The sequence below is a fragment of the Oratosquilla oratoria genome, chromosome 6, assembly GCF_046742065.1.
Source record: "Oratosquilla oratoria isolate Oo_2021 chromosome 6, ASM4674206v1, whole genome shotgun sequence".
Classification (NCBI taxonomy): domain Eukaryota; kingdom Metazoa; phylum Arthropoda; class Malacostraca; order Stomatopoda; family Squillidae; genus Oratosquilla; species Oratosquilla oratoria.
This window is the reverse complement of record NC_134782.1, coordinates 38,800,928-38,815,549: the sequence shown is the minus strand read 5'-3', so window position 1 is coordinate 38,815,549 and position 14,622 is coordinate 38,800,928. Positions and strand designations below refer to the sequence as shown.

The 14,622-nt window shown below is 39.9% G+C and overlaps 1 protein-coding gene across 1 annotated transcript; it reads right to left on the bottom strand.

Moving 5' to 3' along the window:
- Positions 1–2,735: 2,735 nt before the first annotated feature.
- Positions 2,736–8,358, bottom strand: LOC143026166 (UDP-glycosyltransferase UGT5-like). Its single transcript, XM_076186174.1, has 7 exons — positions 8,120–8,358; positions 7,694–7,948; positions 7,354–7,587; positions 5,417–5,581; positions 4,981–5,200; positions 4,509–4,728; positions 2,736–3,847 (listed from the first exon to the last, which is right to left on the bottom strand). Exons 1-7 carry the CDS (start codon positions 8,282–8,284, stop codon positions 3,580–3,582), a joined length of 1,527 nt encoding a protein of 508 aa, XP_076042289.1. The 5' UTR covers positions 8,285–8,358; the 3' UTR covers positions 2,736–3,579.
- Between the last annotated feature and the right edge of the window lie 6,264 nt (positions 8,359–14,622).

Here is a 14,622-nt window from a genome sequence, read left to right as displayed (position 1 = left end):
ATCTACACCACTCTCAGCATAGCTAACTTAAAACCAATGATCATTAATTATTATCATCACATCATTATTGTTTTGAAACGACAAAGCGATTGAAAGGAGCAAACGTGCAGACGTGATATTTATAGCAGTTCTATCTCCTTTGTTCATTCATGTAGCAATAATAAACTTTTGCTGGGAAACATTTTTTATTTTATGACAGGCCATAAATAGATTATAAAGTCTACAGTGCATATGTGTGTGTGCGCGTCAAATAAACAGTTTCCTCGTTCTCTTTCACCTGGTCATAGTAAAATCTCTCTATCTCTCGGAGTGTCCACATGATTAATTACATATTTCCCTCTCTTTGTACGTGAAAAAGTGAAAAAATAATGATACGCATACATCCACAATCTGGTATTACCAACTAGAACCTCGGCACTAGCTGCCAAATGTACGACAACCCCAACACTGTCGATTACAAAGGCGGAGCATGCCGACAGGAGATCTTTTGATCCATATCTAGGTCGATTCATGTCAATTCTAGGTCGATTCATGACACCCACGTACCGAAGTGAATATAAATTTCAGCAAGAAACGTTACTAAGAAAAGTTGTTGGAGTTGTCGTAATATAGATGCAAAAAATATACAAATTGCTTTACAATCGGGTGAGACGAAACTTCACAAACGCCTCAACCTGCACACACATACGCCAATATGAAAACATTCTTACTTACCGTAGTGGCCTGGTAAGCTACAGTCCAACCGTAGTTTGACAACTGAGACGTTGAGCACTTGAAGCCAAGGTTAGGTTTAGTGGGACTTGTCTATATTTCTGTCGTTCGTTCACATTGATTAAATTGAGTTGACCAAGTATTCGACCAATGTCGACTAAGCAATGGCGGTTACGTTCAGCACTTGAGCAATTTGCTTGCCATCAATTGGACGGTTGGGAAACGAACCTTTTCCATTCTCCGTGTATTTATTATCATAATTATTGACCTTTGGAGTTATTATGTACGTCTCCCACCAAGGGTCGGAATAACTACTTGTCGTACCTTCAACCACAATGGTAATTTTCCTCATATGGCCTCACATGCAGACACTTGACTAAAGAAAAGCACTGCTACATTGTGGAGACGATTCTGTATTAAAAACTATTAGATTGTTGATAGCTTTCTTGGTGATATCCCTTCGAGGTAAATAAATAAATCACATTCAGAAGCACACTAGTTTTCGAGTTTCTCCGAGTTAGTAAGACTGGGACAAACATTGAGTTTGAGGACTACTACAATGTTACCACCTTAAGACAGGGGTAGCTGACTGAAGTTCCAATGTAGCTACTTTTAGACAGTAACAAATTTTAGTCAATGCATATGAATAGACTAATATGCTTTTGATTTCTTATTCAATTCCTTTATTTAATTTTTTAAAAAATGGCTACATTGGTGAGATGACTCACAGGTTAACATAATTTCGGAGCAAAAAAGGATCGCTAAGTTATGCATATGATTAATCAAAGAAAATGTGGACAAGGAGTGACTATTGGCTACATAATCCTCCCCCCTCCCTACGGAGTCTGTAGGGATGTCAGGCCATCATATGAAACAGTCGACGCAGGTAAGGATGCATCAGTGATTGTCAGAAAAGGGAAGTGGATCGACAAAATCGACATCCACATATTCGAATCTTGTAGAAACTGGAGTGAAAGTAGCTGCAGGTGAGCGTGTGTGATACGATACTTTGGAACTTTGACATTGGACGCATGTGCATGTCCAGTGTTTGACGTCCTCGTTGATGTTAGGCCACATGAAGCGTGGTGTTATCATCTGCTGGGTTGCTCGGATGCCAGGGTGCGGGAAATCGTGCAGCTGACTGAAGATTTGATAACGATGATTCTTCGGCTGGAAGGACCGGCAAGTATCAGTGTAAACGTCAGCGTAAATGTGTACTTGAGTACCTGGAAATTAAATCTCCTTCATTTGCAATGCAGCGTTGTCCAGTAGTTACTGCAGCTCAGCATCGTCAGTCTGGTCGGTAGCAATGGCAGCAGAGTCCAAGAAAGAGAGGATGTGACAACAGAGATGCTGCGGGATAGGGCATCAGTTGGAGTGCTGTCGGCACATTTGATGTACCTCAAGTCTGTGGTGAACTGAGAAATGAAATATGTATACCATAGCTGTCGTGGTCAGCAGGAGGTCTTGTTATTGAAGAACGAGGTAGTAAGAGGCTTGTGATCGGTGTAGATATGAAATTTAAGACCTTCCACGAAGTAGCGAAAGAGCTTGATCGCCTTGTAGATGACAAGTAGTTCTCTGTCATTAGGTGCTGTATTTGGATGCCGGAAGCATGGGTGGCGATTAAGATGTAAGCATCTGGGTTATGGAAACAAAACGGAGAGGCGTCTCTGAGAGCCTGTTTAGCTGTGATAAATGCTTCATCAGTCACTGGAGTCCAGGCAAAGGTGACAGATTGACCTCTTTTGGGGCAGGCAGGACACTGACGTCCGAACCAGAGTCGATCAGAAACTTCTTCTTGGAAAGAGGGTCGTAGAGATGGAGCAGCGCTTACAAGGATTTACGAACATGCACTAATGTTCGCTGTTGGTGTTTAAAGTCTTAGGGTAGGTGCATGGCGCATTACATTTGATAGCGTCGTTCTCAAACGAACATACTGCAGAAGGGTACTTAGAGTTGATCCTAGAACGTGGACGTCGCTGGAAGCAATGTCGAGAGGATGAGTAGGGACGTGAATAATCGTTGAGCTGTTTCAAGATGTCCTCGACTTGCAGAGAGAGCTGGGAAACAAGCTCAGCTAGTTCCTTGGTGTCATCTTGTGCAGTAATGTTTGCAACCTTAGACTTGAAATCATGTCGTTCGACATTCGTCAAACCACCAAACCGGATGTCTAAACATAGAATCCATATCATTATAATTACTTGTTGCCTTTCCGTACATTATTATTGTTTTTGTTGTTATTATCGTAAATTACGTTTGTTGGTGTAGCATTAGCATATTTAAATCTAAACAACACTTACGCAATTTCCTTACAGAAATTGAGGGAGAAATTATAAGGAGGAATGCCGCTTACGACTCTCAGAATATAGAGACGTGTGAACCTCAATGACACAAAAGCCGGAGGTATCTTTCAGTCGGATGTTTTCAACGAGGCCACCAGTTACTCAAACTTCGTTGATCAGCCCTAGAACCACCCCACCCCTTTTTTTTTTTTAATCCTCTTAGTGATAGTTTTTTGGTGCTTGGTGTGTTCCGAATCTAAACGTAACAGGAAACGAAACCGCAACTGTTCCTAAGAAAATTCATAGAGCCATCCTAACCGGCGGCTTACTCCTGTGTAATTTCAGTGACAACGAAATGATATCTATAGGGCAAAAGTATCAAAGCATGTAGGTATTATAATGATAACGACAGTCATCTCTCTTCACCCGTTTTCTTTTTTACTTCCTTTGTTACGTTTTTTCACCTCAGTTATTTCATTTTCTATCCGTCTCCATTGTCCCGTTTCCTTTTCACCGTTTATACGTTTTCTTTTCACCTCCGTTGCTCCATTTTCTCTTCACCTCTGTTTTCTCTTTACCTCCGTTACTCCGTTTTCTTTTTCTTGTTGACCCTGCAGGCCAGAGCCAGCAGCTTTTTCGAGACCCAGAAGAGAGTGAAGGTTCCCACGTGGACTAGAACCAGGACGTCCAGACACAGATACTCGATCCAGGAGAGGTCTGCCCCGGGAGACCGGAGGGCTGGTGCCCCACGGTGTCGAATCACGTACTCTGTCCACCAGACGGCGCGGTCGATCGGCGTCTCCTTCTGATCACGAAGAAGGAGAGATGCCTGCCCAACAGCTTCTGCGTACCTGCAAGGGGAGACGACCAAAGACATGCTACAGGTACTAAGGAATCGGCAGGTAACTATAGAATTGACATTCCCATCCTTTATAATAAATAATGTGACGTTCTATGTTATCTAGGTATATAAATCAGAATTTTTACCTCCCCCACTCCTTTAACTAGAAACGTTCTTCGCAATCTAGGCATTTTCCTTAGAAATCTGACATTCTCTTTTTCAAGGAACGAACACTATTGAACAAAACAGGGGCATGTTTAACATATCTCCTCACATTATTCCCCTAATACCCATGGCCAGCAAAATATTAAATACTTAAACCACCCTTTGTGGACATTTCGCTCACGGACGTTTGGGCCGGCATTCTCATCCTTTCCCAGTGTCCATCCCCCCACCCTCCTCCTCCTCCTCCTCCTCCTCCTCCTTCCCCCCCCCCCTTTTTTTTCTCTCCCCGTTCCCTCTTTTCCCCTTATTTAATCTCAAGCATTTGTATCTCAACTTGTACTTGAAAAAGCTGTAATAAGCGAAACGTCGTACAAATAAAGGCTCCGTCCTCATATGGTGTTTATCTAGTCAATTCTCTTTTCTCCCGTAATTAGAACTCTGACGTTCTATATCATCTAGGTTTCTCACTTTGAAACGTGACGTTCTTCGTAACCTAGGTTTCTCACTTGGGGTTATTGATGATTTCGTTCAGCGAGTCAACAACAAGAGGCACCGTCAGTTCCTTCAGATTGAGGGTGATGCCAAACCCAGCCCTCTGGAGTTTGGCCGCGACTTTGGGCTGGTCGAAGTAGATCGGGATTACAAGAACCGGTTTGCTGTGGTATATAGTTTCTTGTGAGCTCAGCAGTCCTCCATGAGTGATGAAGACTTTGACTTTAGGGTGAGCTGTTTAGATAGACAAAGTTAATCTATCGGAGGTAATAGTTACAGTCTTAGCGAGAAAACAAATGTAAATATCTTCAATATCAAGCTGTTTAGACTGACAAATTGGATGTCTGAGAGATGGGAGTCAGTCATTAAGAAAAACAAATATGAATCGTTTCATTATTGAGCTGATTAGACAGAGAATTTGAGTTTCTTGGAGGTCACAGTATCAGAAACAAATGCGAGTCGTGTAAAACTTCGAAATAAACAAACCTAAAATATCCTGTTGCGGAAGCCATTTGCGGATGAGAACGTTGTCAGGAAGACCCTCTAGTTCTTTCTCAAATTTCCAGATGACTCTCTCTTTCATTTGGGTGAAAGCTTCTATCACGATGTTCCGGTAATTCACTGGCAGAAACTCACCTCTATGCACAGACCCTAAACTAAAGTAGATCACACCATGTTCAGCTTCTTCTATCCATTGAGCGACGTCCTGAAACAATACATTTTTGTTTGCGATACAATTAGTCTTAAAACAAGAGTATTAACATAAGGAGGTGCTAAGATGATAGGAAAACAGTGGGTGGTGGATGGGAATGAAATGGGTGGAGTGGGTACATGCCTTAGCTGGCTACCTCCTTTATAAGGGGGAAAGAGCCCCTTAATATATAGAAAATAATATAACTCCAGGAGCCTTTGGAAGACCTACCTTGGGAAGAGGTTTCCCTGGCCGGCAGTGCATGGCCCCTACTTCGATCTGGGACGGTAGGAGCGGTTGAGTCATGTCCAGACTGTAGTGGCTGTTGATCAAGGATAAACTCACGTTCTTCTCTAGCTCCAGCAGTGGTGAGAGTCCGGGGAAATGCTTGTCAATCTGCACAAAGACGGGCATAGGTTAATGGCTTGAGGGGGGGAAGACGACCTGGGTAATAAGCACTAATAGGTGCAACCTATCTTGCAAATAATGCTGGGGACTTTCTAAAGTAAATGCAATTTCTTGGCCACGACCTTGTGGAACTTAGGTAAACGGCACACTAGGCTTTTCTCGCTAGCATGCTACTTGCCTTTGCTACTTCGTTTGAGTAGAAACGACTTCGGTTACGATCTTTTCTTTTTCAGGTTTCCAAATGACAAATTACTCTTGCGCCATATAGTGAGAAGCTGAATGATGAACTAAGAGAAGCTAAACCTCCTATACGAGTGTTAAACACATTGTTGAGATGTTCTTACGGAAGCCTATACTCTATCCCAATAAGAAATTACACACGACTTCTGCCGTGCAACTCGGTACGGTTGGTAGTCCTGCAGATTCCTATTCCAAGGAGGCACCACCGACATGCAAATTGCTCACCAACTTTGAAAAATATACTTCTCCACTTCGCATCATGACGCTTGTGGCGCGAAGGAGGGATGGTAGTTGCTGACTCCTTCCTTTGTTGCCTATAGTCACTCCTTGTCTTTGGTATATAATATGCCTTTCTTGCCCAGATATTGTGTTCAGCGGCAAGTCATCTCGCCTACGTATAAACTTGTAATTTTTGCTAACAAACAGAAACAAAATTGAGGAACAAAAATTTTCTTAATCTCTTCTAACGGGTACTTACTATTAGTAGGTGCTCAGTAATAGCAACAATGGCACTCTCACTCCAGCTACTACGAATGGTGACCACGGAGAGCGGCCGTTCTCTCTACCAACCGCCGGACCGCGTTCTGGCCGCCGCTGACCTCGCTGCCTACCGGTTACCGCCGCCACCCTCCGACCGCCCTGCCTAGCAAACCGGTGCCGCATGCTGATGCTACCAAGACGCCTGCCCTACCGCCCGTCCTGGCGGACTGCCTATGGACATCTGACTGCTGGATCAATTACCCGTCCATGAATCACTGAACATTGGTCCACCAGCCCGCCTGCGAATCACGGACACGCACATGCGCCCAACGTCAAAGTTCCATGGTATCGCGTCACACACGCTTTCCAGCAGCTATACCTTCTCCAGCAAGGACACTTCAACCACCAATATGAAACCAACAAAATCTGTATCGTTCCTCCTTCCTCGTCACTGGGGGTGGGGTATGTAGCCTACATTCACCCCTGGTCTTTGATGTGTAAAATGCCTTTCTTGCCCAGAGATTATGTTCACCGGCAAGTCATCTCGTCTATGTATATATATATATATATTTTTTTTATCTAAATCTACGTATTTCTTTTTATTTATCTATTTATGAGAATTGAGGAACAAGAAGTTTCTTAACCTCTTTTTACCGGTAGCAGGTGCTCAGTAGTGGTAACAATGGCACTCCAGTTCCAGCTACTACACCCTCCTCCTTCCAATTTATTCATCATTTAATCTATTTATATAAGTAGGCTACACAGAATAGTATGATTAGAGATTATAGAATCTACACTATCACTGAATAAAGTGATTATATATCAGCTGGCGTATGGTATGAAAATTAGCGCCAATCGCGGGAGTGAGTCTGCAGGACTGCCAACTGTACCGAGCTGTACGACAGAAATCGCATGTAATATCTTTTTGGAATGGGATATATTGTAGCCGAAGTCGCTGCTACTCAGCTGAAGTTGTACAAGCAAGTAGCATGCTGGCTTAGTGTGCCACCATCTTTAGGTAAATGGGAAAATATTTAAACCTCTGCTTGAGCCACTGGCACAGTTTCCCGGTGTTTATAGATGAACCCGAAGTTGATGCTCCCGTAGATATTGACTGCTCTTTGAATCAGGCTCAGGGGGTGGTTCCACAGGTACTGCATGCTTGGTGTGTAAGCTGGATTCAGGACATTCCCCATGACTGCACTGTGCATCGGCTCTAATCCCATCCCACAGAGCACGATGAAAGGCATTTCATGCACGAAAGGATAAACAACCTAGCAAGGAAAGACGTTTATGAACTAAGAAATAGTAAACAAAAACTAATACAATTTGTAACAAATGCATGACTTCAGGTTCGTAAACTTACATGTGACTACTTACGTCGTTCATGTAACTATCTATAACGATGAGGTCGAATTCCTTTCTTTTATTATATATGTCCTTAACCTCTTGGATGTGGTAGAGCTTCCTGCCAAGGGTTTCGATGATGAAAGCAGATGGCGCAAAACTTTCTTCATTTTCCTTTAGGTATTCAAAAACATTGAAACTGTCATAGTCAGCTTCTCTTATTCCGTGCGTGAATTCATGTATGTTTGGGTGTTTCGAAGATGGGGCCTGGTTGGTGAGCATTGTGATCTGTGTAAAAAGTAAAATGAATACCAAGTATCATCCAGCACAGTTACTCAAACAACACTGTAGAATAAAGAGGAAAGAGAAACCGAGAGAGATGTGGACAGAGAAACCTAGGCGAAAAAAGAAAGTCAGAGACAGAAAGACAGGCAGAGAGAGAGAGAGAGAGAGACTAACCTGATGCCCACGATCGGCAAGATTTGTTGCTAAGGTCCTATGGAGAATCCTGTGGCTCCTGGTTGTATACGGAAGGAGGAAAAGGATCTTGTAGGATCCTTCGGGAGGAGGCAGTGATGCCGAAGATAGGATCGGCAGGAGAGCCATCAATACAACAAGTCTCATCTGAAAAGTTATGTTTATATTCTATGAATATACTGCATGTCATGCATACACGTGTGCGTGTGTAAATGGGTAAGAAGCCGATCGATATATGGGGTACTGTGCCGTATACTCGATTACTAACCTCCTCAATGAAATTAACTTAAAAACAACAACAACAACGAAGTATATAGATAAACCTCTATGGACCATTGAGCTTTTGTATTGTGTCGCCTGTATTTCAGGCCGTATATTCTGAATAAAAATGATAAAAATGTATATAAAGAACAATATATATATATGTATGTGTCTACTTATGTATACATGTATGTAAAGGAGGAAGTTAACTGATTTGTCGGAGGTTTGAGCTTTCCGAGTACTGCTAGTGTAGAGGTTTTTGGATGGTGCAATAGATGCCCCGGGGCAATTGTAGAACCCCCCACCCCCCACGCACACACACACACACACACACACACACACACACACACACACCGATCAACTGTAAAATCTCCACCGTAACTAACATAGACTCAGTTTGATTTGGTGAGGTTAGGTCATATTAGATTAAATTAGTTTATGTATCACGAGCCATAATAAACTGTAGAATGTTAGGTTAGGTCAGGTCAGGTTATGTATAACGATCCATAATCAACTATATAATGTCCATCCCACAACACTACAATCTCCACCTCAAGCACGTGTGGAGGGGGAATTAATTAATTTTTATGTGTCATATCTTTACGAAGGTATAAAAACACATTCTTGTTTCTTTTTTCTACGTGCCTACATGGAACAAACACTTGTATGAGTATATTAAAAATTAACAATGAATGTGCATAATTATAGTACATTTTAAGTATGTGCAAAGGTAATTATAGTACATTCCAATAAGATATTACACTCGATTTCTGCCTTGCAGCTCGGAACAGTTGGTATTCCTGCAGAGTCCTGCTGCACACAGGAATCAGCGACATACAAATTCCTCACCTCCTTCAGAAAATATTATACTTGTCCACTTTGTTCATAACATAGGAAATTTTTATTTTAATGATTAGAATGAGCAGTCATTCTACCTTTTTGATAGGGTAAGAAACTAAGCGAATATGTGGATTTGAAGTCAAGGAGAACACTTGCTTTAATCTATACTTGCTATCATAACTGCTGTAAATATCGATTATAAGTAAAGATGTGTATAAACCGATAATTTCTTTTCCTCGACTTCAACTCCACATAATTACTTGATTTCTTACCCTATCGATTTTTGAAAAAAAGTATATATATATATATATATATATATATATATATATATATATATATATATATATATATTGAGACATTCTGACAGGTTGATGTAAGCGGAATAGGAAACACAGGAGTCTTGGTCTTGAGTTTATTCCTGACTAGTTTCGCAGGTATGCTTTTTCAAAGGAAAAAGCATACCTGCGAAACTAGTCAGGAATAAACTCAAGACCAAGACTCCTGTGTTTCCTATTCCGCTTATATATATATATATATATTACAGGTGAAAAATGTAATCACACATTTGTCAATCACGTTAAAAACCACTGTTGGAGTAGAACAGACTGGAGACGGAGAATCTATATATTTCGATTGCAAACTGCAATCCTTTTCATCTACTGAAGAGGATTGCAGTTTGCATGATTTATCAGTGTCTAGGGATACCACCACAGAATCAGCATACACACGGGTAGGTAATGCACACGACAATGTTGAAAACATTCTTACTTACCGTAGTGGTCTGGTTACTGAGATGTTGAGCACTTAAAGTCAAGGTTAGGCTTAGTGGAACTTGGCTATATATCCGTCGTTCGTTCACATTTATTCAACTGAAAAAAATACGTACGATCACTTCAGGTGATATCGACTAAGCAATAGCGGTTACGTTCACTCGGGCACGGACACTTGCTCACTGGATAATTGCTCACCGGATAATTGCTCACCGGACAATCGCTCACAGGAGAAGTGACAAATAGGACACTTGCTCACCAAAGATTTTTTTTTACTTTTCTTGAACTTGATAACAAACAATATACAGGATTTTTTTAGTTATATTTAGGTTTATTACAGCAATAATACACAAACAATATAAAGGATTACAAAGGATTACAAAGGCAAAGCATGCCGACAGGAGACCTTTTGATCCATATCTAGGTCGGATGAAAAAAAAAAAAAAAAAAATCATATTAATAATAAATTAAAACTATAACAATGTAAATAACAATTAAAATACATAAATAAATGCATTGGTATAGTTGAATAACAAACAAACAGGTAAATAGTAAATGATAATAAATTGACATATAACTAATAATAAATGAAAATCTGACAGACAAATTATAACAAAACAAAAACAAATAATATAACATAAATTATAATCATTACAGCATCTTACTTAGGTATTTATCTAAATGATTCTTAAAGCTTCGAACTGAACTACATTGCACTACCTGTGCAGGAAGTTTATTCCATTCATTAACTACACGGTTGGCAAAGTTGTTTCTACCTACTTCCAAATTGAATCTATTTCCGGACAGTTTGAGACCATTGTTTCTTGTCTGATTCTCATTCAATGTGAAAATTTGGTCACTCTTGATGTTGTCAATTCCCTTTAAAATCTTAAAGGCCTGTATCAAGTCACCTCTGAGTCTACGCTTTTTTAGGGAAAACAGATTCATGTGCTTAAGTCGATTTTCGTATGATTTATTTTTGATATTTGGAATCAGTTTTGTGGCTCGCCGTTGTACTTTTTCCAGTCTGTCAATGTCTTTAATGAGATTCGGTGACCATACGGAAACAGCATATTCCAAATGTGGACGAACTAACGATTTATATAGCTTGTTAATGAGTGATGGACTTTTGAAATCAAAAGATCGCGCAATCAATCCCAGAATCTTATTTGCTTTCTCAGAGGCTGAAATACACTGCTTGGATGATTTGAGGTCGTTACTGATAATTACGCCGAGATCTTTTTCACTATCCACTTTTGTTAACGAATTTCCAAATAACTTGTAATCGTACTTACTGTTATTTTTACCTATGTGCATTACCTTGCATTTACTTGTGTTAAATTTCATTAGCCACTTTTCAGACCATTGCTGTAATTGATCTAAATCTTCTTGAATATCTAATTGGTTTGAGTGATCATTTGCCACTCCGCACAGTTTTGTATCATCAGCAAATTTGGAAACAGTAGATTTTAGTCCATGGTCTATATCATTTATATATACTATGAATAGAAGTGGCCCAAGAACGGAACCCTGAGGAACTCCACTTGCAACACTTTTCCATCCAGAAGTTTTTCCATTTAAAACAACTCTCTGTTTTCGACCTTTCAACCAATTACTAGTACAACCTAATAGGCTACCACTTATTCCATGCAAAGCTAATTTAGTAAGTAGTCTTTCGTGTGGGACGGTATCAAAAGCTTTTGCAAAGTCTAGATATATTAAATCTATATTGTTTCTTTTGTCATAATTCGAGATAAATGTGTTGTAGAATTCGAGTAAGTCTGGTGGCTATCATTTATCAAACAGTTACTTTCTAAATGTTGTTCGATAGCATCTCTGATGATAGCTTCCATCAGTTTTCCTACGATCGAAGTCAAACTAATAGGCATATAGTTATTTGGTTTCTTTTTGTCACCTTTTTTGAATATGGGAGTAACGTTAGCTAGCTTCCATTCTCTTGGGACATCTCCGGATATGATGGATTTCTTGAAAATAATTTCTAATGGAACAACAATCTCATTTTTCATTTCCTTTAAGATTCTTGGATGCCAACCGTCAGGCCCTGGTGTTTTATTAATTTTGAGTTTGTCTATACACCTTTTAATTGTTTCTTTTGTTATATTTACCGTAATGAGTAAGTTTACCCCAGACTTTTCACAGGTTTCAGTTTGGAATTCACTTTGAGGTGTTTCGTTTACGAATACCGAGCTAAAATAATTGTTTAAGATATTACACATTCCTTCATTTGAATATTCAAGTTGACCGTCAGCAGATAATAGTGGACCAATGTGATTCCTAACAACCTTTTTATATCTAATGTAACTATAGAATTCTTTGGGATTCTCTTTGGATTTCTCAGCGATGTTCATTTCGTATTGTCGTTTTCTTTTTCTTATTGTCTTTTTTAAATCTCTCTGTATTGATACATAACTTCCATAGTCATTGCATGCACCCGAGCACTTATATTTCTTATAAGCCTGTCTCTTTTTAGCAATACTTTTTTCAGTTTCTTTGTCGAGCCACTTTGGGCGAGCCTGATTTGGGGGACGTCTGTCCTTAAAAGGAATGTAAGTTTGAATCATCTTAGTGAGCGTATTTTGAAATATTTCCCACATCTGATCTACAGGTCTTTCATATTTTAGTTTTTAATAATTATAAAATTCAATACAAATTTCTCCCATCAATATATAGTAAAACAAAATCTTTGGTGAGCAAGTGTCCTAATTGTCACTTCTCCGGTGAGCGATTGTCCGGTGAGCAATTATCCGGTGAGCAACTATCCGGTGAGCAGCTGTCCTACACCCACGTTCACTACTTACGCTGTGTTGCATGCCGTCTATTGCATGGCTGGGGAACGAACCTACCTTAATACTTCTGCCTGGAAATTACAATAACTATCGACCTTGGGAATTATTATGCACCTCTTTCACCAAGGCTCAGAATAATTTCTTGTCTGACCTTCAACTACTATGGTGACATTCCTCGTGTGGCTTCTAATACAAATACTTGATTATACTAATGACCCACTTTCGGAGAAGAATAGGTGAAAGTAAAAAGATCCATATATTTCGATCACTATCTGTGATCCTCTTCAGCAGATGTGATGATAGAGTGGAGAAAAGTATGTATATATACAAGAGTATTGAGGTGAACAGGTAGGGACGGAGACATTGGTTTGATTTTGTCTACTGTAGCGCCGGACACGTGACCTGAGTCCCCGTCCCTACCTATTCACCTCACTACTTTTGTATATATACATGATTTTCTCCACTCTGTAATCACATCTGCTGAAGAGGATCACAGATAGTGGTCGAAATATACGGATCTTTTTACTTTCGCCTATTCTCCGAAAGTGGGTCATTTGTATAATCTTACCAACGTGCTACATTACTTTGTTGTGACAATTAGACTTTAGAGAAAAGCGTTGCTATATTGGGTAGGTGAGTGTGAGTAAAATTGAATAGTCCTACTTGGAAACTACGATCCTAACTTGAATGCAAGCCTTGTGTGGATATCACTCCCTTCCCTTCCCTATAGCAGTGTGACTTGCATCACACTTGCGTAAGCAATGCAGGGGTGGAGGTGTGGGGAGGGGGAGGAGGAACAAAGGTTCAGCGCCAGGAAGTGATGGCGGGCGGTGGTGGTAGAGGAGGGAGAGAACGCATCAGTTGACTCAAAACGTCACAAAGACAAAGTCGTCGACGTTCCTCTTTTTTATTTCGTTTTTTTTTTTTTTATTGTGGGATGATTAGCGTTGTAGCATAAACGTATTCTTGTCTTCAACAAAGAATATTGTTCTCAGTAACAACTCTCACAGTTTTATAGATAAGTCGTGGTTACATACATACATACATATATATATATATATATATATATATATATATATATAAATATATATATATATATTTTTTTTTTTTTTTTTTTTTTTTTTTACGGAAATGCTCCCCATATTTTTCGGTAATGCACCACATGTCCAGCGGTAACGCGCCCGGCTCTGAGTATAACATGGATCTTCACATTTACTTGGGAACTCGCCCGCCACTAATCATAATCGTTATTAGAAATCAAGGCCCACTCATTTCTAATGAATTACGACATTTTTATACAAAAGTTTTTAAGGCTTGGTTACCAGGTCTGTGATTGCATACCATGTAATGTCGAGAAAGTTGCTGTTGTTGCTATTATTAGTATTATAGTAGTAGTAGTGGTAATAGTACTAGTAATAATAATAATAATAATAATGATAATAATGATAATAATAATAATAATAATAATAATGATAATAATAATAATAATAATAATAATGATAATAATAATAATAGTAATAATAATGATAATACATATACTAGGCTTTTTCCTCCTTACAAGGGAAGTAGCCAAAAAGAAAAAGGCATAAAATCATTCCCACCCATTCCATCCCTAAATACAACTCCACTCCCCTCCACCCTCCCTTCCATCTTAGCACCTCCTGGATGACGGGTCATCCCTGCACCTTGTCCACTGCCCTGGGTCAGAGGCAGTGTCGCAAGGCACAGCACATCCACAGCAAGGCCGCTTCATTAAATCGGCGACTCCCCCTCTCCGTCCCCTCATGCATAAAAGGAGAAGACGGGG